We start from the raw sequence: 24,211 nt of genomic DNA, 5'->3' as shown, positions 1-24,211 counted from the left end.
TCGAGATTTAGGGAAACAAATAAGTATCTGTGATTCTTAACATGTGGGTTCATTATTCTTCTCTGTAATTTTCAAGTAACTGATTTTCACTTGTGCTTGTTTAATACATATCACAAACTCTAATCTGTAATTGCGTATGAAAAGTTATGCCTTGAAAGGGATAGCTCCCAAGTGTACTGGTGCCGAATTCTGAATTAGGCCCTGGGTTTGCCCGTGGAGGTGGGTGGATGGGAATGGAGTGTGACATTTACAGCACAGTAAACAAAGGCTTTTTTTCCCTTGGAAGGTTACGGTTTTCTAAGTGGACTCTACACTTACAACTTTCTCTTTTCTTTTCAGATGGACTTGGTGGTATTGGCATGGGGTTAGGCCCAGGAGGACAGCCTATTGATGCCAATCACCTGAATAAAGGCATTGGCATGGGAAACATAGGACCCGCAGGTGAGAACCACAGTGTACTTTGACTGGAGGTGTCTGGGGAAGTTAGTCAAGTGAACTCTTGGGATAATTGGACATTGAGTACTTCAAATGGAATAAAGATTTAATGGGGGCAAAATTCCCTCATTCATCTCTGATTCATTTTGATAAAAATAATATTTTGTGTTTTTACTGAATTGAATCCTTTTTTTGAAAATTGTTATACTTTGCATTTTATCCTTTCATGACCTTCCGAGCTGAGGTAGTTAAGCTGTTCGATAAAAGGAGGCAAGCCAGAGAGTTGGTCTTGCTCAAGGTCACACTATCAGTTAGTGACAGAGACTATAGGTCTCCTGACCATGGGACCACAGCACTGCCACAGTCTTATTACCCAGACACCCCTTGGGCTCTCGCCTGGTGTTGATACGGCATCTAGACTACGGTAGTCTTAGGTCTCTCTTGAAATCCTTTGAATTGCAGGGTGGATGTCCCTTCACCCTGCTACTGTTAGTTCTGCATATCCCTTGTCTCCCTCCCAGATTAAACTCTGGGCTTACCTCAGCGCCCTGGACCATGACCTCATATGGCCCTATCAGTTTGACTGCCACCCCCCCCCGCCCCCTAACTAATGCCTAAGAAGAAAGGGGTGGTGGGGAGGGAAGCCTCACTGTTTTTAGGAACTGTTTATTTAGAGAGTTTTATCTTTTTAAACTTAATGTTCCCTAAAATAAGCTGCTAAAAAAGTGAGTGTTCTCCAGTTTGTACTGGCTAATTACATATCATGTTTAAAATGGTCTGACGTAGTTATTTATTAAAACTGTATGTGTAAAGAATTTTGAGTCATGTGGTGATTATTTTGTTAAAGACTTGTTAAAGACATAGTTTCTTGGAATGTGATAGTTTGACAGGTGAGATGGTAGAGCCCCCCCCTGTCCTCCTTTTCCTTGACAATTAAAATATATTCATAACCAGGGATGTTTTTTGTTCACTTGCTGGTTTGGAATTACTTGTGCTTTTTAAGTTCAAACATTACTGCTTTGACATAATTTTAGTTTGCATTGACTTTTTCTTTTTAAGGAATGGGAATGGAAGGCATAGGATTTGGAATAAATAAAATGGGAGGTAAGAGATTTAAAATGAAGTACAAATGTAATCACTTTTAGGTATGGTTTTCTCTCACCGTTCCTCTTTCTTTTCCCTTAAGCCTTGCATGAATTCTCACTTTGGTTTCCAAACACTGAGTCTAGAAATTAATTTTTCCCGTCACTCTTTCCACTGGGTATCTTGGCTTTTGGTTCTGGCTTTCTCACTAACTAGCTCTGTGACCTTGGGCAAATCACTCCATCTCTCTGGGCCTCTCTTTGCTTGTCTGTTAAGGGGGTTGGATCAGATTAGCTTTTTGAAGATGGTGATTTTTAGGTGAGGGCACTAGCATTTTTTCTCCAAAAGCCCTTACCCTTGGTAAGGAAGTTCTTGGCAGAAAATGCCCAGGGTGAAACTTGTGAAAAAATCTTTCTTTTCCTGATGAGTTGGAGCAGTCTCATTGGAATGATGCTCAAATGGGAATGTCGAATGTCTCTTGCAGGCATGGAGGGACCTTTTGGTGGTGGTATGGAAAACATGGGTCGATTTGGATCTGGGATGAACATGGGCAGAATAAACGGTAAGACTTATGCTTCCTTCCTGCTTCCACCTGCCCCCCCTGCTAGCTGTTGGCTCTTGGGTGACCTTGAGGCAGCACACCCATTTTTAATGAATAATTGCCCCTTCCACTTTTCTGTTGAATTCGATGTTTTTGAATTGCCTTAAATGTTATTAAAATCACAAGTTTGTATTCCAGAAGCTAGACTTCCTAGTAGGTGTTAATCCCGTTAGTCACTAAACTGTGTGTTGTGTTCTGAATCTCCCTGATAATTACCCAATAAAAATAGTAAAGCTTTTTATTGTCTCCAGCACTAGCAAGCATCCTGTAGATATCTTTGGTTATGTTTTGCTCATTTTAAAATTGTCTTCAAGTGTAAGGGATTAGTTTTAGTTTCTTTGGAGTTTTTGATCAAATTCATATCTTTCCTGGAGTGCTGGAGTGCATCAGTTCTTGATCGTCTGCTCTGATAAAACTCTGAGTTGTGAGCAGAGACGTTGATTTAATTTAGCATTTACATAGTGCAAATTTTGGTGTACTATCACTCGGAGCTTTCATCCCCTTAATAGAAATATACTGTCATAGTAACAGTTTGTTTTTTCATTTAGTCCTTGCAAGAACCACATGATTTGTAGGTACTTTTATCACCATTTCGTCAGAAACTGAGGCCCAGAGAGTGACTTGCCTAAGGTCACATGGCTAGTTATAATGGGATATATATGGATCCCGGCTATCTGGCTCCAGAGCCTGGCTCTTAGTCACACTGTGATCCTGCCTTTCAGAACTGACTCCAGCATGGGCATCATCCCCTTCTCAGTGGGCCTGTAGAGTGTGCTTTGAGAAACCCTGCCGACTGTATTTCTGAAATGCTTTGGGGGTTGGTTTGACTCTTTGACCCCCACCTGTGGGGATGTTGCTTCCCTTAAACACAAACTTCCCTGGGATGGAAAGTCATTAAAGATTTGCATTTAAATGTTTCTTTGCTGACCTGCAGTATCTTTACTGTGAAGATAGAATAGAGCAAGCGAGTCTCTTCCTAGGATAACTGTCAAACTGGAAAGAAAGAAAATTCTGATGAATAAACTGCCCTTCTTCATGGGTTTGCCTTGTTCTAGATGATGATAAAAAGATATGAGGAAGTCCTCACCGTTAGGAATGAAAGGGACAAAGGTCTGCATTTCCAGTGTACTTTCAGGCTAGCCTGTAGCTCATAGTGTGTATAGGAATTCTAATAAAAGGTGAGGAGTCTGGCTTGGTAAAGTGTTTGCTCAAAACAGATGAGTCATTAGGAAATGGGGTTTTTCGTTTGAGCAGTGGAGTGATGTCATTGAGAAGTGGATGGAGAGGGGTGGGGCTGTGCTGAGCAGTGTGAGCAAAGTCCTTGGTAATCTGGCAGGTGGAGTGCCACAGTCACAGTTCTGGGCCTGGTGATCAAAGGTTCACAGTGCTCATTCTCCTGGAGAGCAGCAGTGGGAGGATGTGTTCTGATGCAGTGTTCTTAGATGTTCCGAGATAAAGGTACTTCGAGTCCTCCCTCATCATCCTCTGCAGTAGACAACAGAGAATGCTCTACTTCCACTTGAGCTGTGTTCTGAGCTTTGAGTGCAGTCAACTTTATCAGGGGAAAAGTTGATAAAGATGTTTTGGATTTAATTTAATGTTTAGTTGGTGACCGTAATGCATCCACCAAGGTCGTGGGTGCTGACCTCAGACTGATGAGAAATCAGTCTCGGCCAGTCAACAGTACAGGTCAAGTCCTGATAGAATGGATATTAAAAATTACAAATTAAAAAGTCATCAAATGCCAGACAATGATAAGATACAATATTTGGCAAGGAAAACTCTCTTTTTGGGTAGTACATTGGAATTCACAGAGGGTTCCCTGAACTGTAGAGCCTGTTGACAGTTGGGAAGATAAGTTGTTTGGTTTTCTTTTTGTTTTCGTTTGGGAAGATGAGTTCTCAGGGCCTTTGCTGACAAATTAATACCTACATATGACTTCCTTATCTCAAGGGGGCGGAGTGCTGCCTTTTTTATGCCCTTATGATAGGGATTAAAGGAGTACAGCAGAGCATTGTCCATTACAGTGCTGCTCTGGGATTTCCCTTCTGCCTACCACATGCAAGCTTGCGCAAGTTAGTTATATTTTCAGCAGATGGCATGCCACCAACCTATGAGATTCAGTTGGGTCTGTTCAGACTATGAATAGCAAGTTCACCATTGCTAAAATCTGTTTTCTTTTCTTCTTCTTCTTCTTTTTTTTTTTTTTAACTAGAGTGAGCATGAAGGGGGTTGGTGCGTAGGCAGACAGGGAGAAGCAGATTCCCCGCTGAGCAGGGAGCCTGATGTAGTAGGGCTTGATCCTAGGACCCGGAGATCATGACCTGAGCCGAAGGCAGTCGCTTAAGAGACTGAACCACTAAGGCGCCTCTCTGCTGCATTTTCTAATTAATTCATAATGGCTAGCCTGCTTCCACCCCTTTGGTAGGCTTGTTCACTTCATTGAAAAGTATAGGGACTTGAGCTGCATATAACTATTTTCGGTAGTTATGCGATAAAAGGTGATCATTATATAGCACCTGATTTTTAAGGAGCAACATTAACTAGATTTTTCAAGGACCTCTCAGTATGGGAGGGAGACACAGTGTGATACACATCTTAAGTCTTGCTTTAGAGGAAAGAAGTAGCCAATAATGGGATCATCAAAGGCTTTCTCCAGCAGTTTACAGCTGTGGTAAGGCTTTTTCCCCATAGAAGCTAAGACCTTTGTTTTTTTTTTTAAAGATTGTTGCAAAACATAAGTCTTGGCTGTCAGCATAGAAAAAAAATAATGAAGTTACCAACATCCTTGTGTAGATGAAACTACCTGTGTTAGGAGAGATGTCCCGTTATATACAGGCATGTTTCTATATTGTGTGTGGATGTGCTTTTGTTAGTAGAGCATGGATTTTTGCATCGGGTTTAGGTTCCAGCCTTTGCCTCACCCCTTAACCGGGCATGTGACCTTGGTCAAGTTACTAAGGCATTTGAGCCTCTTTCTTGGTAAAGGGGCAGTGATGTTGCAGGCTCTTGTGGGATTCCATGAACTGTTAGCACACCTAGAGCCCTGGGTGGGGCGGGGCACATGGGAAGTACCGGGCAGGTGGTAGCTGCTACCGCAGTGTGCCTTTGACTCCGCGTGCGCCCACGCCGGTTGCTGTAGGAGCAGGTGCTTGGTGTACCTTACTCACGGGGGGCTTTCCTGAAAGTTGTCAGTTAGTCCTTGATGGATTAAAGGTAGGTAGTTTTCACGGATTCACTTGAGGTGACCTTTTTAAGGAAAAAAGGATGAATGATGGTTTCTCTATAGAAAGAGTGGACATGCTGACTTGGTGGCGGCTGCTGTGTGCCTGTAGTATACTTGTCATGTCTAAAACACAGTGGTATTCCTGGAAAGGCCTAGGGTAATATTTTTTTCCACAGAGATGGAGCGTGGCATGGGTGCAGGATTTGAGAGAGACTTTGCCAGAGACAAGATGGGAATGTCTCGAAGCTTTGGCGAGCCCCTTGGCAGAGGAATGGGTAAGAAGGCTCCACGTGGGCGGGGGCTCACCCCCTGGGGTGCAGGCTCACCCTCAGGTCAGAGGTTCTTTCTTAGGCAAAGTCAGCTGTGTTTCCATAGTCTTTTAAAAAATTGAACATTTTTTAGACCTAGGTAAAAACTTTTGGTCCTTGAATTTTTTATTGGTATCAATAGAACCATTTTTCTTTAGTTTTTTCAGGTGGCTTCTTTGGTTGCACTGGTATAAGATGTTTGCTTGCTGTGGGAATTAGAACCGCTGCGTTACCCAGCACCGGCTCTCTGGAGTGGTAGAGGTTTCGGAGACCCTGCTGAGAGGGGTGTGAATTCCCTTGTCCAGGGCACTGTGGTGGTCTAGTTAACGGATGGCAGGGTGTGCTTGCTGGTACCTTTAAAAGAGGCCTCAGGGAACTGGAGTTTTCTGATGCTGGAAGGCCTGGCGTATTGTGCCGAAGTGCAGAGAAGCTCTTGTTTTGGTTTGGGTTAGATTGCAAAGCAGTTTCTTTACTTCTTGGTAAATGTCTCTCCCCTCTCCCGTTTTGAGTTTAGATGTTTCTGAGAATTCGCCAGCTTAATTCTTCATTAGTATGGTGCAAAAGAGATTGTCCAGTTGGGGGCTCTTAAGTTTGTGTCTGTCAAAGGCGATTTGGAGCGTGGATCCATACTCTTCCCCCATCTTCACCTGCTTCTCATTCTGTGCAGATGTGAGGCTTCTAGGTGACCGCCTCAGAGCGCTCAGCCTCTGTCTTTGGGGGACCCATTGAGTTAGGTGTGAGGATTTTAAGCCCTTTTGTGTAAGTTTGTATTAGATATGTTCTTAGAATTTATGAAGGTCCTAGAAAGATTGATCATCCAGCTCATCAGTGAGACCAGATTCTTCTGCACATTATTTCTGGGACTCCCATCCTCTTTGTGTTGTGTCCTCCATGAAAACCAGGAATTGTTAGAAACCGTGTCCCTCAGAGTGGAGGGAAACAGTTGTTTGGTGGAGACTTGTTTCTCTTTTTCCCTACTGGCAGTTAAGTAGCTGGAAGGACTTTCTTGTGTCTTACTAGGCTGGTAGTGAAGATTTACTTTTTTTTTTTTTTTTTTCCTTGTGCTTGTCTGATATGACTGACTAGTTTTATTGTAGTTAATCCCAAAGCTTTAGAATTTTGGGAATGAGTTCATAATCCTTATGTGACTAGGTTAGCTGAAAGTTTCTTATTACTATGACTGATTGTGTTTTGGTGTCCTGGAACAGCAGGATATATATATATATATATATTTTTTTTTTTTTTAAGATTTTTTATTTTTTTATTAGGCAGGGGGAGTGGCAGGCAGAGGGTGAGGGAGAAGCAGGCTGCCTGCTCAGCAGGGAGTCCGATGCAGGGCTCAATCCCAGGACCCTGGAATCATGACCTGGGCCGAAGGCAGCCGCTTAACCAACTGAGCCACCCAGGCGCCCCAGCAGCAGGATATTTTTAAAAATATTTAAAAAACTTTTCATTTGGCTGCAAAAAGCACTTTGTGGATACTGAGGGTAAGAAGAACAAGATGGCACATGACTTTGCTTCCATAGGCTCTTCTTCCTGCCTTAGGCCTTTAATTCTTTGCCACACTGTGGTGCCTCTCAACCTCTGTGATGAGGCTGCTGGCCTTGTCCTGGTTCGTGGAGAAGGGGTGGATCTAGTGAGGTCATTGTGTTTCATGGCAACAGGAAACTCCTCCAGTCCCGACCTGAATAGAAATGTCATCTGTCTCCTGCTACTTTGCCACTTTCTCTCTGATTGAGACTCCCTTGTCTCTTTGTCCCGAGTCCTCCCAAAGTGACATGGGCAAGAGCAAAGGGCTTTGTTCTGGAATTCCCTGCTGCTACTTGTGATCAGACCCAATTTAGTAAAAAGGTGTCTAAGTTTAAGTTGGGATTTCAGACTAGTTGACCTGGATGGGTTTTTTGTTTTGTTTTGTTTATTCAGTTCTTGATTTCTCTCTCCTTTCTGGTTTTCACTTGAAAGTTGAATTGTTTCGGTGCTACTTTCCGTAGTGTCTCCCCATTCAGTGTCCCTTCTCTACTATCAAGGCAGTAGATCTTTGCCCTTGTTTCTGCAAACCACTGTACTTGGTGGTGCAGGGATGTAGACTTGTGGTCCTTGATCTTGAAGAAGGGGGTGCAGCTGAGGAGACGATGCTCAGTGACTCAGGGCAGCACCAGACGTCCGTACATAGAAGTGGCCTAGTGAGGGTGCCAGTGAAGATGTTGGTTCCTAGGCCCTTGGCAGACGGGTGAGCAACACACAAAGGTGATCGTTTTCCTACGTGGCTGATAGAAGTTTTCTGCTGAGAACACTGGATCTGAGCAGAAGTGCAAGACCGTGCAGGAGATGCAGTTGAAGCTGGAGGGGCTGGGTGTCAGAGTTCAGTGTAACTATAGAGGGTGTACTGGCAGGATAGAGAAGGCTGACAGCATCAGGTGCAGAGACTTGGAGGTGAGGGTCTACCTGGGGTCGAAAGATTCAAGTTCAGAGTCAGGGAGGTCTGTGAATGCCCATGAAAAGAATTTTTCCTTTTTCTTCAAATCAGTGGTGTGCCGATTGTGAAGCTTTTGCAAGGAATATTTTGATCTAAGTGCTGATTTAGGAAAGTGAAGCTAGGCCTGGGTATGCTGAGCAGGATCGGTGTCGCGGAATAAGTAAGCCCTACTTGTTTGCAGGCTGGAGGTCTGTTGTTTCTTGGTATGCTTTCCCACGTCCTTCCTGTAGCAGGTAGTTGTAGTACCAGAAACAGCTGTGGGGTTAGGGTTAATCTCTGTGGTCTCAGTCATAAAGTTAGATATGCTCTGGGGCTATTGGTCCACATTGCTGAGCACACTTTGTGACCAGAGAAGGGGGGTGGGTACAAATCTCTTTACACGGTGAAGAGCTGAGAAGAAACTTTTGAAAGCTAGTACTAACCCTACAGCATTAGACAAAATTTATAAAGAGGTTTGGATGAATCGTGGGCAAACAAACAACAGTGTTTTCCGTTTTCGACAACGTGTTGGATGTGGTTTGGATGCGTTGGGGTTTTTATTTTCCTGAAGCTTTGTCTGTCACTTAATCATCATCACACCCAGCTCCTTCCAGGTGGGGCTGGTGGGCTTAGCTTGCTAGAGTCTTTCCATGCATGACTTGTTAATGAGGTCATACTTCAGCACTGCACGCAGTTGCTGCTGGTTTTCAGGGTTTTGGCAGTAAGTATATCCACAGCTTCAGTTTGCTAAAGGATGACTGTGAGGTGTTGATTGGATCTGGTGGGTGAGTGCAGGCTTCAGCCGGAGTACTGAGGCTCTGGACCAGCTTTAGAAAACTGTGCCACTGGCCCCATTCTTGCTCTGATTTTCTAAGTTCACTTCATTGGTGCACACTGGCTCTTACTTAGCTCTGCTGGGCGCATTCCCAGATGGTCTTGCCAACTGGGCTCAGACTCTGGAGCTACATGGGATCCTAGTATCATGACCCATCATCAAGGACTCTTACAGTTTTCTAGTAAAATGATCCTGTCTGTGTGTGTATTTCTTAACCCCTCCCCCTTCCTTGTTTTATTTTTAAATTAGTAATATTCTTATTCTGGAATCTGTAATAAACAAATTTCTGTTATCATAGAGAAATTTGGCTAATTTTTTTTTCTTCCTGATTTCCTTAGAAATCCTAAGTAATGCACTGAAGAGAGGAGAGATCATTGCAAAGCAGGGAGGAGGTAGGAAACGCTTAGTTTTGATGTTTTGATTTTTAGAATAGGCTGTTATTACTGGGGGATAGTAGAGTGTAGTGGTGGAAAGCATGGGCTCTAAAATAGACTGCCTGGGTGGGAACCAGCTCTGTCTCGTCCTAGCTGTGTGACATTTGGCAAGTTACTGAACCTCTTTGTTTTCCATACTGTAAATGGGGATATAATGGTATCTACTTCATAGGGTTGTTGTGTAGAGTACATGAGTCAATGCATAAAAGAGAATACACAACGTAAGTGCTATGTAAGCGTTAGCCGTTGTCATTATTATAATATCCATGTAATTTGGGGTCTTTGTTGTTTTAAATACCATAAAATTGTGAATTCCTGAAAGTAAATACCTAATTATAAAAGTACAGTAGCTCCATTTCTAACAGATGCTTACTAAACTGTACATTTGTACTGATACTCAGAAAATTATTTTTTAAAAAATTAAATATCTACAATCTCACTGCCCAGTGATGAGTGCTGTAAACATTTTGGACTATATCCTTCCATTAATACACACCTTTTTTTTTTATGGGTACTTAAAACTAAATGAACTTCTTTTGTCAGCTTGATCTCCCCCCGCCCCCCCAATGGCTCTGAGTGCCTTGGCATTTCCTTGGTAACTCCACTTGCTGGTTATTTCTGTGGTGCGCTGATTCTAAAACTCCACATGGGCACCGTTTTTCCCTTGTTCTCTGCTGCTTTTGGCATCCGGGGGGTCAGCCTGATTTCTGATGTTCTTGAGCATGCTACCTGCCCTTTTCTAGTTATCTTGCCTTTTTTTTTTTTTTTTTTTTTTTAGTTTCTGAGAAATTTCTGCTCTCAGAGCAGAACTTGTGTTTCTTAAATTGTGTTTATATTTTGCCACTTGGTGTGCTGTTATTCAGCATGACTAAGGAAATAGTCCTGGAGGAAGTGGAGTGACACGTGAGGTCAGTCAGAGACTCACAGAAACTTCTGAGTCTCCTTTTCTTGAATTCACATCTTGCACTGGGCCGCTTGGGTCAGGAATGGGCTGGCTGTGGGCTCAGCTGACCTTTTTCAGAGGCAGGTGGTGGTGGTGGTGGTGGTGGTGGTGAAGCTTGAGTGAGAGGGACCTTGATGCTCTGCATGGTGGAAAAGTGGTGGGCTGTGGCCTTGGAGGTGGAGCCATACCCTCCTTGTCCAGAGTTACCAGGTTCACAGGGTCACTGCATTGCTGACATGCCAGCATGTGTCTAGCCGAACCATGGCATTGAGAACTGATCTTAGGCCGCTTCTAGGATCTACTCTGCAGTGCCATTGACTTCTTTTCCTCCAAAGCCAGCAGAGTTACGCACAGCTCATTTGGGGGTATTCCTCACAGAGTAAGGCTCCCTGGAAGTAGCTGTCTGTCCATCTAGACATAGAGGATCTATATTGGTGTTTGTTTTCTTTATCTCTTAATTACGTGGCTGTATACTAGCTGCTTTATGCCTGGGGTGCTAAGGAAATGCAGCCATACTGGCCATCAGCAGGGCATCTGAGAGGGACAAGTTGGGAGAAGGGTAAAGGTTGTGAGTGATTGGAATTGTCACATATAATCCACGTAATCCATCACACAGACTGACCAACTGAGGTTGGGGTTTCTGAGCTTCCTTCATTGAGAGCATTTCTCAGTTAAATTTGGTGGGGAGACCTCAGAGTTCTCAGGAACTGACAACCATGGCTCACAAAGGTAGTTACAAGTACTAGCGCTTCTGAAATAACATGGAGAACATTGTTGACACAAGTTCTCCAGGGTGGATTTTCTCCCTTTTAAAATTTTACTATGGAAATTTTAGCTGTTGCACAGTAATAGGAAGAATGATGTCGTCACTACCCCGCCTTAACAGTTGTCGACATTTGAGGGATGTCTAATGATAAATTGTTGTGGGATTTAGTTCCTGAACTGGGGTTGAGCTTGTGAAGTGCCCAAGCCTCTGCACCCAGGTCACCCTCCTGGCATGGTGTGCACACAGGTGTGCAAGTCCCTGATATCTGCCTGTGTTTTGTGTCCCTGTTCCAGGTGGAGGTGGAGGCAGTGTCCCTGGGATCGAGAGGATGGGCCCTGGCATTGACCGCATTGGGGGTGCCGGCATGGAGCGCATGGGCGCAGGCCTGGGCCATGGCATGGATCGTGTGGGCTCTGAGATTGAGCGCATGGGCCTGGTCATGGACCGCATGGGCTCAGTTGAGCGCATGGGCTCCGGCATCGAGCGCATGGGCCCACTGGGCCTCGACCACATGGCCTCCAGCATCGAGCGCATGGGCCAGACCATGGAGCGCATCGGCTCTGGCGTGGAGCGCATGGGTGCCGGCATGGGCTTTGGCCTTGAGCGCATGGCCGCGCCCATCGACCGCGTAGGCCAGACCATTGAGCGTATGGGCTCTGGTGTGGAGCGAATGGGCCCTGCCATCGAGCGCATGGGCCTGAGCATGGAGCGCATGGTGCCCGCAGGCATGGGGGCTGGCCTGGAGCGCATGGGCCCCGTGATGGATCGCATGGCCACCGGCCTGGAGCGCATGGGCGCCAACAACCTGGAGCGCATGGGCCTGGAGCGAATGGGTGCCAACAGTCTCGAGCGCATGGGCCTGGAGCGCATGGGCGCCAACAGCCTGGAGCGCATGGGTCCTGCCATGGGTCCAGCCCTAGGCGCCGGCATTGAGCGCATGGGCCTGGCCATGGGTGGCGGTGGCGGTGCCAGCTTTGACCGCGCCATCGAGATGGAGCGTGGCAACTTTGGAGGAAGCTTCGCAGGTTCCTTTGGCGGAGCTGGAGGCCATGCTCCTGGGGTGGCCAGGAAGGCCTGCCAGATATTTGTGAGAAATGTAAGTGGTTCTTCAGCAACTTGGTGGTGGTGGTGGTAGGCACAAAGGGAGGTGGGGGCGGGTTGGCGTCAGAGTTGGTGCCCTCAGTAGGGAGGCAGAGTAGAAGCACTTAAGGCCACCTTGCTACTGTCCCCAAAGTCTGGTGCTGGTAGGATAAGGAGGGAATGGGAGAGCATAATGAACTCTGTGCAACAGAAGCCCCGGGTTTTCGTACTGCTAGGTGGAAACCAGTGAGCTCAGGAACCCTAGCTTCTTGATTCCCTTAGCTTGAAGAGCCACTACACCTGGGCATGACAGAGACAAAGGGCTACTATATCTGCTTTATCTTTATACCAAATTGACCACCTTCAGTTACTGTTGAATGGTCTGTGGGCTGCTTACCATAGGCGACTGTTCTCTGCATGATTCGCCCTTAGACAGTTGATGCCACAAAGGGAGTGCGCTTGGTGTGCCGGTTTTGAACCTCATTCCAGACCGGTGTGTTTTGTTCTCTGCTGATATCTCAGTTTGAAGGGTATTCTATTTCTTGGTGTTACAAGAAGTCCTGAAAGTTCCTCTCAGAGAGACCCTGGTGTTTATGCATTAGGACATTAGGATTTGGTTGTATCACTCATCAGTTTCTCCTTTTCCATTTAGCTCCCATTTGATTTTACATGGAAGATGCTAAAAGACAAATTCAACGAATGTGGTAAGTGTTTGGGAAAGGCTTTCTAGGTGCTTCCATGTGTTGTGGCTTCAGGAGTCTTAGCTTGTTAGTGATGCATTTGAAGGGTGCAGTGGAGCTCCCATCCTGGTCTTCACAGCCACTTGCCATGACTCGAGGACCAATGGGACTTGCCATTTTTCTGCCTGTGCAAGTATTCAAGCCAGTTGTTGAGTTTCCTCTTATGTGTCAGACACTTCTCACCTGTGTTCTCATTTCAACCCCATCCTTCTCCTTTTACGGTTTTTGAAAGGAGGTGATGTCCCCATTTTGCAGATGTCAGGCAAAATCACGTTGCCAAGGTCACATGGCTTCTACGTGACAAAGCTGAATAAAAACAGATGAGGTTGCTTTCTACCACCGCACTGTTGGTTCATGCCTCTCAAAGCACTTCCTCAGAAGTTCCCAGGGGTGAGCTTTTGTGTGAATGAGGCTGAGGGGCTCTCTGGTTGTGGTTTCCTGGCACACCAGGCCACCATTCTGAAAGGCTCATTGTGTGGCTGAAAGGAAGTGAAGTTGTCCCCGGGTGAATCTCTGCCCCTCACTCCCACCACCTCTGTTCTTTTAACCATGTCAAGTGGGAGCCTGGGACCTAAGCCAGAAGTCTGGGTGGCTTGCTGGGTCAGGGCCTTCTCAGTGTTTCCCATTTCCTGTTTCACTGGTAGTTCAGATTGCACCACTTTGCTGCTTCTCCTGGTTCTTCTTTTGGGGCAGCTGTTGAGCCATAGTGTGCCTTCTTGCCCTCGCCCCACTTAGTTTCCACATTGTAGTAGGTATTCCGAAAAGTCAGGTTGGATCAGGCTGCTGCCCTGCCTCAGATGCCTGGAGGTGCCCATCTGCCAACAAGAGAAACTCACTAGCCCCTTTGTAACTTAGTCCCTCCTATTTCATCTCCCTCCTGTCCCTGAACCCTGAGTTGCAAGTGTCATTCTCCAAAAGTGCTTTATTTCATGCTATTATAGCAAGAGTTTACCTTCTGGTGGGCTTTAGCATTTTAGAGCTGTCCCATGAGAAGCCCTCTAGATGTTGACCTTCCCTTGGGCTGAGTTAATGGCTTTAGAAATGAGGGCCCCCTAGCATAGGCTACATGGTCATGTCCTTAGCTCTTCCCCTATAGACTTGTTTCATGGTGATGCTTGACACATACCTGGATGCTTAACCAGTACTTGAATGAATATGTGAAACCCACTTGTGAGATAGGACGCAGCCTGTGTGTGGACAGTACAGAAGCGTCCATTATATCACGATGGCCTCGTAAATGCTGTGGTGTGGGGTCTGGAAGATGAAGCCTCTGTAAAACTCATGTATAAGGTTGGCTTCACACAGCCCCCTTTATAACTTTATTGAGTGTACGAGTATGCATTTGAAGCTGCCAGGAAGGCTTATCATGGGTGGATTGTTGTCCTGTTGGCAGAAGAATGGCAACATGGCTGAGGGCCATAGTCGCTGGATTCCGGCTGTTGTGTTCTGAGCAGTCGTGTGCCAGGGCCGCTCTCCCTTTTGACTCTGTCCACCGAAATCCAACAGGTGATCTGGACTGAGTGGAGCCCAGACTGAGGCTGAGCTCTGGGTTTGCCTGATGAGTTGTGGTCTCTTCTTCCCTCCCTGTGCCCAGGCCACGTGCTGTATGCTGACATCAAGATGGAGAACGGGAAGTCCAAGGGGTGCGGTGTGGTTAAGTTTGAGTCGCCAGAGGTGGCTGAGAGAGCCTGCCGGATGATGAATGGGATGAAGCTGAGTGGCCGAGAGATTGATGTTCGAATCGATAGAAATGCTTAAGCAGTTGCCTTTTTTAAACATCGATACCAGACCTCTGAATTTGTATTTTTTCTTGTTAACCATTTTAATTTGTTGGCTGGATGTATAAAGATGTTTAAAAAATTCAGTTGCTTTTTGGGGTAATTTGAATTACTTTTTTAATGACTGGGGTTCCATTTGACTGTTTGCATTCAGATTGCAATGTGCGCAATTTTTTTTGTAGTTGTGGCATCTTGTTGACATCGAATATGACTTTGATAATAAATACCAGTTCCTGAAAAGATGCTTGCTTTTTGCCTGTGTGTTGTGGGGCACCCACCTCCGGTTTGGGGAGCTACAGCCAGTCTTCTTTTCTGCCCTTGAAGCTGTGACCACTGGAGGTCTCATCCCTATTCTTGCTTTGTCTGTGGACCCCGAGGGTGGAGGGCATGGACCCCGGCCACTTCAGGAGAACTCTTTATGGAAACCGAGTCCTGAGTGGACTTGAATTTCCCAGTGCTGGTAACAAAGCACTTGGATATTAGCGGTCCTGAGAGCCGTTCTCTCTCCCTCCTGTGCAGTTGCTCTTTGGGGCACAGACATTGTGTCAGGCTCATTTCCAGTTTGGCTTTTGTCGTAGTCCACTTTGGGTGCTATAACAAAAATACCATAAGCTGGGCAGCTTATAAACAACAGACATGTATTTCTCATAGTTCTGGAGGCTGGGACGTCCAAGATCAAACACTGGCTGAATCCATGTCTGGTGAGGGGACCTGATCTTGGTTTATAGGTGGTACTTCCTAGCTGTGATCTCACATGGTGGAAGTGGCAGGGGAACTTTCTTGGGCCTCTTTTATAAAGACAGTAATCACCCCCCAGATAGCATCACATTGGGCGCTAGGCTTCCAACATAGGAATTGTGGTGTGTGCTTGTAGTGGGGGCGGGGCGGCATATACTTTCAGTCCATAGCAGCTTTTCTTTGCTACAGTAAGACTGAGGAGGGTGCGAGTTTCTGAGCATATTTAGTCCTGTAGTGGTTTGGGCTGAACGTGATACCTGGGCTCTGTCAGAACTGGGTCACCCCTCCCTTTTCTCCCCCCGCAAGATGTGATCTCATTCATATGTAGGTCCGCTTGGGCTACACAGCTATTTGCAGCTTGTGCGGAGCTGCCGCCACTGCTTGTCAACGTTTGGTTGTGGTGTCCTAGCCTTGCCACCTCCCTGCCACAGTTTCCGCCTGCTGGTGTTTCTCCCTGAGGGGTGAGACCGTGGAGGGACGGGGTCGACCTCGCAGACCCCCCAAGTGTTTGATCATGACTCCACTGTGTGCCAATCAGGAGGGAAAGAAAAGACAAGAAGCAGGAATCACTTTCAGTAGGTGCTTTATGTGGTTCATGTATGTAGGCAGGCATGAGCCTGGGTGGTTCTGTGACTGCCAATCTGGGATCCAAGACTCCTGGGTTAGTGGGTGGCTGGGCTGGCCGGTTGTCCTAGGTACCCACATCTGTGGGCCTTACCGTTCCCGGGGGGATGGTCGGCTCTCCGGAGGGTCTGCCGAGGAAGGGTGATTTGCAGTGACTCCTCTCCCCGTAAACTGATAATGAGCAGCCCTCAGGGAAATGGGGTGAGGGGTTTACCTCCTTCCAGCCTACCTCTGGTCCCTTCCAGCCTACCCAGAGCATCTACATACCCCAGAAGCCAACATCGTCATACACCTCCGTTTCCCTGGCAGAGAGCACAGTTGGGTCAGTAAGAGTCACCTTGGCCCACTGACCACCCCACCCTCCCTGTCACCCCCCAGTCAGGGCCAGCACTCACAGGGGCAGTAGAGCTGTTCTGGGCACATAGCCATCTGCAAAGAGAGTGGGATAGGTAAGCTCCCAGCCCTGGTGGTAGCCTGTTTCCCTAGGACTTTCTGGTCTGTCTGACTTACATTTGCCCTTGGTGTCCCGGCATAGCATCTCATCCTTGTTGGTGAACTCAATCACCTCCAGGATCTCCCCGCGCCGGATCCCCAGGTGCTTGCCACCCCCACGACGTGTCTTGGCGTTGGGATCGATCATCATCCTTGTCTGAATCACTATCTCCCCCTCAAACTGGGGAGGGATATGTTAAGAGATTTTGTTTTGTGCTTTCACCCCAGGAACCCCATCTTTCTGAGGATGGGATTTATGGGGCCTTGGTCAGTTGGGGCTGTGCCCAGAACTCCAGGGCTCTTGTGTCGAGAATTCTGGTGTTCACACCTTGAACTTTTTCCGGAACTCCCTCTCGGCCTTCTCTGCCTTCCGGATCTGCTTCAGGGTCTTTGGGTCTGCCGGTGGCAACTGCTGTGGCTGGGGGGCCTTTTCCTTCCTGAGGAATTGGATGCTCCTAAGGAAGATGTGCTCCTCAGGGGCCCCCTCCGTGTCCTCCCAGAGCTCAGCCCCTCCGTGGTACATGCCCTTTGCCCTGTGGTACCTGAGTTCTGGATCTTGTGGTGGCCTGGGGGGTTGCTGGGTAGATGGCACGTCATCTGGGAGCAGTCAGAGCGCTGAGTTAGGGCAGGGACCGTTGGCTCAGCCTCCCTCTTGACACTGGTGGCTTGATCTTGAATGAGCTTTCCCTGGGTCAGTTCTCGGGACATCCACCCCCTCCCAAACCCCACCCTGCCCACCTGCCCATCTTCTCCCCAGGCCTTTCTCCTGGGTTGTGAGTTCTAGTGGATTGGCTCTTGTTTTCGTAACTCCTACTTCATGGCAGGCGTGGCAGAAACTGTTTACTAGAGTAACTCATTTCAGCCCTCACAACAACCTTCTTACTTAGGATAGTAGGCAATATTGTCATTCCCAGCTCATTGATGAGGGAAATAAAGGCTGTGAGTGGTAAAGCAATCCTACTCCAAGGTCATCTGGCTGGAAATGATACAGGCAGGATTTATTTGCAGGCTTTTGAGGCCATTTCATGTCTGTCTCCTAGAGTAGACTGGCTTCTGGGAATTGTCATGGGATCTGGGTCAAAAATAAGGCAAAAGCATTTCTTAGAGTGGATGAAGTGGGCATCTGAGAAGGGGCTGGTGGGGTGGGGTTCCTGGACTGGCCTGGCTGGTGCTGAGACCAAATTGTGGGGGGTCTGCCCGGTGAGGGCTGACTTCCTGGCAAACTGCCAGCCTTCCAGGGAGGATTCTGATGGCCAGGGGTTTGGCTTATGGCGAGAGCCTCATGAATACCAGTTGAGGGAAGGATCCAGAACCTGAAGCCCCCAGCTTTTTGCTCCAGATTCCAGCCTCGGCCTGGTGCTCAGATGTGATGATGCCATCTACAGTCTCACCCAGGACATTCCCTCTGGCTGCTTCCCCTTCTCCCAGAGGCACCCTAGGGCCCCTGCAAACCCAGCACAGTGTAGAGCACGCCCCCAGGCGCCGTGGTGCAGGGCAGACTTGACATATCTGCAGCTCAGACTTTGGCAGTGTGACCCTAATCAGGCCACGCAGGTAAGGCAGGCTCTCAGGGGGACCTGTTGAAATCCTGGGTAAGAGCTAGGTCTGCTGGCCTCAGCCCCTTCCAGCGGTGCAAAGAACCTCTGGAGTGGGGCCGAGTGGGCAGTTAGACTTGAAAAGGGCAAAGTAGCCTTTGGGACAATGAGTACTACCAGTGAGGGCCCACATAGTGTTTCAAGAAGGGAGAGATCTGAGAAGTCTATTTGATTGGAGTCTTGCAGAATGACTGGCATGGAATGGGGAGACGATTGTCCATGGGCAGGGACAGTGAGCAGAGCTGGGGTTGTTCCTGGTCTGTTTGGGATTGGGGAAGGGGTGGGCCAGTTACTGCCTTTCCCCATGTCCGTGGCCCCCAGACCCCAGCCACAAGAGCCTCACCAGAGCGGAAGCAGGAGGAGCCCTGTCAGGAAGCTCTGCTAACAGGGGGTGTTGCAAGCAGCCCCTGAGGAAAGCCCAGGAGAAGCAGAAGGGGCTCAGGAAAGAGTAGTAGAGGCAGCAGACCTGGTGCAGGGGTGGAGGGTGGGTGGTTGCGGGGGAAGCTGGAGCATCTCAAAGGCACCCTTAATAAAAGGTTCCCCTGTAAGAAGCCCTTCCAGAGATAGGGCCAGGAAACAGTCTGGAAACTCAGGGCTTGGGCAAGTTGCTTCTCGGGTCCTCAGGCTTCCACCTGAGGCCTGTCCGGAACAAGGGGTCAGCTGTTGCCGTGGGGGCAGGGGCGGTTGTGCATGTTCGGGGATGGTCACGTACAGGCTTGCGTAAAAGTCACTTTTTTTTTTTCCCCCCACTCAAAATTGGTAAAGGCATTAACCCTGCAGCTGGGCTGGAGACATGTCTGCTTTGCCATTATCCTGCTCTCCAGGAGCAGATGCTTGGAAGAAGAGAGAAAAAAAGGTCCTTAGGTAAACCCCAGAGCACAGAGTGTCTAGGACTACAGGCTCAGGGGTCTTTGTCTCCACCCCATGCCTGAGTTCAGGCCCAAGTCCGACCTCGACATCCAGCAAGCACCTCCAACACAACAGGTCTGCTGTGAAAACTGACACCTTGTCCCCGACTCAGGGATACCTCCAGTCTGCGCCCAGGCGTTAGGCTTGGTACTCGGGCCTCATCCGTGTCAGGAGCTGGCTTGCTCCAGCTCACCCCTGCATCGCATGCCACGAAGTCCACTTCCTGATTCTTCCACTGCTCTTTCACACCTTCTCCCACCACCCTCACCCCCCGCTCCCCCTCCCCCCGGCCACACCATGCTCACTGGCTGTTGGCCTTTAGGCTGCCCTACCTCCTCCTGTTCTGCCCATCAGGAGCTGGTAGGACTTTTCTGAAAGGCCCTTCCTGCCCTCTACTTTCTCCTCTGGCACTGCCAGGGAGATGGGTTGTCCCTTGGCTTCACACCAGCAGCATGGCAGAATATGCCCTTGCAATGAATGGTCCCCAGGGGCCTGGGCAGGATGGTCTAAGAGCTCAGCCCCACCACCAACAAACCTCTGCCCTTGGGGCTGGGGCTGGCGTTGTCCATGGGCTCCACATCGTCATACAGCTCGTAGACCTCGTCCTGGTCCCTGTGGGAATACCCGAGATAGGGGCCTCTTCCAAGCCTTTGACCTGCGCCAGGGCCCGCTTACGCCCCACACTCACTGCAGGATGTCTTCAGTCTGTTGGGCCTGGGAGTGGATCCCAGCAGAACGGGTCCTCCTCAGAGCTGTGGAGGGATGAGAGCAGGAGGGAGGCAGGCTCTGCCAGGGAGCCTCTTCCCCAGCTTTCTGCCTGGGTTGCCCTGACCCACCTGTGGCTGCGGCTGTGGCTCTCCGGAAGTTCTGGACATCCCTGGGGCCAGGAGGCAGCGGGGGCTTGGCTGGAGGGGGTCCCAGGCTGCTGACTGGGGGCAGAGGCCTCCGCCGGGGTGGGTAGCTGGGTTTGAGGCCCAGCCTCGACCCTCCACTCTGAGTGGGAGCTCCTGACCTCTGCTGCCTGGCTCCAAAGCCAGGGCTGAGTGGGAGCCTGGGGCGGGTGACGGCAGTGGGGAGCGAGCTCTCCGAAACAGAGCCGGGGAGGGGGGGCTTTTTAGGGAGATCACCAAAGAAATCAGCGTGCAGGTGCTTCTTGGGCAGAGCACTAGACTCGGGCTGCGAGAACTTTCCCGGGGGGCCCTGGCACTCAGGCTGCAGAAACTTCCTGGGGAGCAGGCCAAACTCGGGCTCCGAGGACACCCTGGGGAGGCTCCCCAGCTCAGGCTGCAGGGGCTTCTTGGAGGGTGCTTTGAATTCAGACTGCCGTGGCCGCTTGGGAAACACACTGACTTCAGGCTCTGAGGACCTCCTGGTGAGGTCACCAAAATCAGGGTGCAGGAGCTTCTTGGGGAGGTCATTCAGCTGAGGGGCTGGGATCTTTTTGGGAAATGCATTGAAATTGGGCTGTGAGGAGTGGGGGTGGGGCTCACTGGACTCAGGCTTCCAGGGGGGTGTCTGAGGGACCTCACTAAACTCAGGCTGTGGCAGAGATTTCTTAGGGAGGCCACCACCCTGAGGATGCGGGGGTTTTCTGGGGTGCACACTGAACTCAGGCAGTGGGGGCTTCTTGGGAAGTGTACTGAAATCGGGCTGGGAGGAGTGGGGCTGGGGCTCACTGGACGTAGGCTTCCAGGGGGGCATCTGAGGGAACTCACCGAAATCAGGCTGTGGCAGGGATTTCTTAGGGAGGCCACCGACCTGAGGCTGTGGGGGCTTTCTGGGGTGCACACTGAACTCGAGCTGAGGGGGCTTCTTGGGAAGGGTACCGAAGTCAGGCTGGGAGGGGTTTGGGGTGGCCTCGTTGGGCTCAGGCTGCTGGGGCTTCTTGGGGAAGGCACTGGATTTGGGCTCTGGCGGGTTGTTGGCAGGGTGGCCAGGCTCAGGCTGCAAAGCTTTCTGAGGGGCCTCGAGCTGTGGGAACTTCTTGGAGGGTTCACTTGGCTCAGGTTTGGGGGACTTCCTGGGCAGATCAGTGCAGCTGGGCTGCAGGGGCTTCTTGGGGTGCTGCTCGCTTAGCTCAGGTGGCGGAAACTTCTTTAGAAGTTTGTTGAACTCAGGCTTTGGGGTTTTTTTGGGGTGTTTGCTGGTCTCGAGCTGAGAGGCCTGGAACTTTGCTTGAAGGCTCCGGAAGTCCTGATGGCTCCCCTAAGGGACATGGAGCCAATCAGGCAGGGACTCACACAAGGGTTCTCCTAGCTCCTCTTTGCCACCCTTTGTCATTGGCTCGCTCTCCTGTTGGCTGGGGCCTCCCACATTTGTCTCCAGGCTCCCTGGAGTCCTGACCTCTCCACTTAGGCACTGCATATGCCCACAACCTCATCCCCATGAGGACCCAGGCTCCCGAGGCTCCCCCATAGCCTCTGCTCCCACAGTTGGTGGTGCCTTCTAAGTGTCCTTGAGAATACCCTGTGCTTTCATGCTCCACATCCCTAGTGCCTTCTGTTCTTATTTCAAAATACATCCAGAATCTCACTGCCTGTACCGCTGTCATGCTGGCTGGAGGAACCCAGGCTCCTCCCCGGTCTCCTGCCTCCCCCTCTGCCCCCCGCACCCCCGTCTCTGGCCAGGACCCTCCCCCACAGCAGCTGGAGGAAGCCCCTCTGCTCAAAATCTGGCAATGCTTCATTTCCCCATGGTAAAAGCTAAAGATCTCATGAAAAAGGCCTTAAACCATCAATCTGCCTCTCTTACCCAGTTACCTGGGTCTGGCCTCCGCCTCTCCCCTGCTCTCCCCCCGCCCCCAACCCCTCTCGGGCCTTTGTCCTGCCCTTGCCTCTTCGACCTCCAGGTCTCTGCTGATATTTAATTAGAGAGGCCTTCCTCCCAGACCACCCTCATCTAAAAAAATTGATTTCCCCTTCGCAGAACTCTCCATTCTTCCCAACCTACTTTTTTTCTCTCAGTACCTGCCACTATGTATCATACAGTTTATTTTATATTATTTCACATATGTGCCTTGGCTTGTTTGTTCTCTCTGCCCCCCCCCTCAGCCCCTGTGGAAGGTCAGTGACTTGGCTCACTCATTGCTGTCCTCCCAGGGTGTGGCACACTGTTGGTGCTCAGTAGATGTTTGCTGAAATATACAGGATACAAAGGCATATACTCAGCCACGTCCAGTCTGATTGTCACAGACTCATGTAGAAAGACGTGGAGAGACACAGAGAGACCTGGAGGCAGTTGTGGGCTCAGAGTCTCACGGTCCCAGACACCCTTTGTTGACGGTCAGGGCACTCACAGTCGACAACACCCAGGAGAAGCGGCAAGCCGGCCCAAGCAGCGGCCCGGTCAGGCACGTGCACCGTCTGTGGTGCACTTAGTCCATCCCAGGTACCGTCTCAACTGGCCCCATGCTGTCCGTAACAGACGTAGGCAGGTGCACAAGTAGGCCAGGCCTGCTCTGATTAGGGGGCCTGCTCTGGCCTGCAGGCCCCCAAGCCTGGCTTCACCTGGACCCTTGGAGACTGGGGAGGGGGAAAGGGCAGAACCGTGGAGACTGTGCTCCTGTCTGTGCCCCACCCAGAGAACAAGGAAAGGTAGTGGTCCCTGCCTCGGGCCTGAAATGCCTCTATTAAAGCCCCGCTCCAGGTGGGTCGGGGGAAGGATTCCCGGGTCACCCACAGGACCAGAGAAATCAGGGTCAGCAGGTCATGTCTTGGGTGACTGCTGGGGTCAGGGGTGGGTGGTGGGTACATGACCCACTTTGTCACCCGCAGGAAGCCCCTCTGTTCACCCTGGCCTCCTGTCCCCAGGTTGCTGTTCATGCTGACCTGGGAGGAGAGTAGTCTGGGCCATCTGCCTGTTCTCCCTATTCAAGTCCCAGCCCCAGCCTGGGCCACAGGCCCCTTGGGGCCCCAGCTGTCCCAGGGATGCATCCTGGCTGCTCCCACCTCTGGGCCTTTGTGATGGCCCTTGCCATTTCCCCGGGGATGAGGGGACTCTCCTAGGGTTGGGGGTTCACTCACCATGCCTGCAGGCGGGTGATGGGCCACAGGGCAAGTGGGACCTGAGCTGGGCCGGTGCCTTCAGGAAGTGACTGTGGCTTCTGCTCCCTGGGCCCCACGGGGGTGGGGGATGCTGGCGGGGTGGGGAGGACAGAGGAGGAAGGAAAGGAGGCGGAGACAGCCGCCGCCTGTCCCCAGATCCCTGCCTTGCACTTGAGTTCCTGTCCTGCCTGCTACTGTCTCCATGGTCTCCGTGCTTCGTGCATCGGCTGTCAGCACATGCCCAAATGTGGCCACCAGTTGTTTGACTCTGTTTCTGGGGGCTGGCTGACTTCTGGTCTCCAGAGAGAACTCCGTGCCAGGCCCTGAGGGCCTCCTTGGGAGGGGGAGTTCTCTGGGGGTAAGGGGCATGGTCAGCTCTGGGCCAGGAGACTCAGGAGTTGGAAGAGCGTGATGGGTGAGGCCCTTCTGCCGGCTCGTTGCCTCATCCGCCTGCCTCATTTCCACACTTCCCTACTGTCAGATTCTCAGCTCTGAGCAGGACTTCCCTATTATAGGGGCAGATGTCACATGGGTCGTGGACGGCTGTGGGGAGGCAGAGGGCCCCGCTGGGATGGCAGATTTGGGGGTGGGTGGGTTGGGTGGGTAGTAGCTAAGGCGTTGCCCTCCCCCACTCCGGGGAGGGAGGGAGCCTGAGGGCCAAGGGGGAGGAAATGGAGACAGCAGGGAGAGCAGTGAAGGAGGGGCAAAGGGGGTGGGTCGAACTAGCGCTGTGGGGGCATGAGGCCGAGCCAGAGAGAGGTGAGCCCTAACCACAGGGCTTGGTCTGCAGGAGGTCACTGACTTTGGGCACAAACAAAGGGAGAGTGCAGAGCCCTGATTCTCAAGTTTTAGCTATACATGGAAATAGCTTTAGAAGTTTACGAAAAGATGGAAGCTCCTGGAGATTCTGAATTGGCCTGACCCTGGGGATTTCTTTTTTTTTGAAGTGACCTCTACACCAAACTCGGGACTTGAACTCACAACCCCGAGATCAAGACTCCTACTCCTCTGAGCCAGCCAGGTGCCCTGAGCCTGGGCAATCTCTTAAACACTCAGGGTGATTCTCATGTGCCCAGGAGTCGCCCTGAGACCCCATGAAAGTGCAGGTTCTGCCTCAGGTCCGTGG

General features: G+C 50.1%; 2 protein-coding genes across 14 annotated transcripts in view; one reads left to right on the top strand and one right to left on the bottom strand.

Moving 5' to 3' along the window:
* The window catches only part of HNRNPM (heterogeneous nuclear ribonucleoprotein M), a 39,297-nt gene extending 24,373 nt beyond the window's left edge, over positions 1–14,924 (top strand). For 2 of the 10 annotated variants that reach the window (XM_073889429.1, XM_073889426.1), the window contains 8 exons: positions 340–441; positions 1,495–1,539; positions 2,003–2,080; positions 5,522–5,620; positions 9,282–9,335; positions 11,380–12,182; positions 12,819–12,870; positions 14,501–14,924. In XM_073889429.1, the coding sequence (XP_073745530.1) occupies positions 340–441; positions 1,495–1,539; positions 2,003–2,080; positions 5,522–5,620; positions 9,282–9,335; positions 11,380–12,182; positions 12,819–12,870; positions 14,501–14,664 (1,397 nt within the window). In that variant the 3' untranslated portion in view covers positions 14,665–14,924. The remainder of the gene's footprint in view (positions 1–339; positions 442–1,494; positions 1,540–2,002; positions 2,081–5,521; positions 5,621–9,281; positions 9,336–11,379; positions 12,183–12,818; positions 12,871–14,500) is intronic. The other 8 variants (XM_025863150.2, XM_025863145.2, XM_073889434.1 and 5 more) reach the window with 6 other exon arrangements.
* A 1,064-nt stretch (positions 14,925–15,988) lies between these two features.
* On the bottom strand, positions 15,989–23,653 carry PRAM1 (PML-RARA regulated adaptor molecule 1). Of its 4 annotated transcripts, none has more exons than XM_025863151.2 (10): positions 23,065–23,645; positions 19,879–21,247; positions 19,731–19,794; positions 19,578–19,654; positions 17,081–17,135; positions 16,867–16,993; positions 16,557–16,719; positions 16,442–16,475; positions 16,314–16,348; positions 15,989–16,174 (listed from the first exon to the last, which is right to left on the bottom strand). In XM_025863151.2, the coding sequence occupies exons 1-10, from the start codon at positions 23,065–23,067 to the stop codon at positions 16,137–16,139; spliced, it is 1,965 nt and encodes a 654-aa protein (XP_025718936.1). In that variant the 5' UTR covers positions 23,068–23,645; the 3' UTR covers positions 15,989–16,136. The 4 variants fall into 4 exon arrangements, with proteins under 4 accessions (XP_025718936.1, XP_025718938.1, XP_025718937.1 ...); XM_025863153.2 differs by having other exon boundaries at positions 16,276–16,348; positions 23,065–23,644; XM_025863152.2 differs by having other exon boundaries at positions 16,867–16,975; positions 23,065–23,644.
* Positions 23,654–24,211: the final 558 nt, after the last annotated feature.

Source organism: Callorhinus ursinus, unplaced genomic scaffold (assembly GCF_003265705.2).
Source record: "Callorhinus ursinus isolate GAN/ISIS: 27379988/994484 unplaced genomic scaffold, GSC_fseal_2.0 scaffold107, whole genome shotgun sequence".
Lineage (NCBI taxonomy): Eukaryota > Metazoa > Chordata > Mammalia > Carnivora > Otariidae > Callorhinus > Callorhinus ursinus.
Note: the sequence above shows the minus strand (reverse complement) of the source record. Positions and strands in the feature narration are given on the sequence as shown.

What these genes read in the sequence shown, in the direction of transcription:
- PRAM1 (XM_025863151.2), bottom strand. An exon ending in CAGACTGAAGACATCCTGCA is followed by an intron (nt 19,655 to 19,730) that starts GTGAGTGTGGGG and finishes GTATTCCCACAG; the next exon opens with GGACCAGGACGAGGTCTACG. An exon ending in AGTTCCGGAAAAAGTTCAAG is followed by an intron (nt 16,720 to 16,866) that starts GTGTGAACACCA and finishes ATCCCTCCCCAG; the next exon opens with TTTGAGGGGGAGATAGTGAT.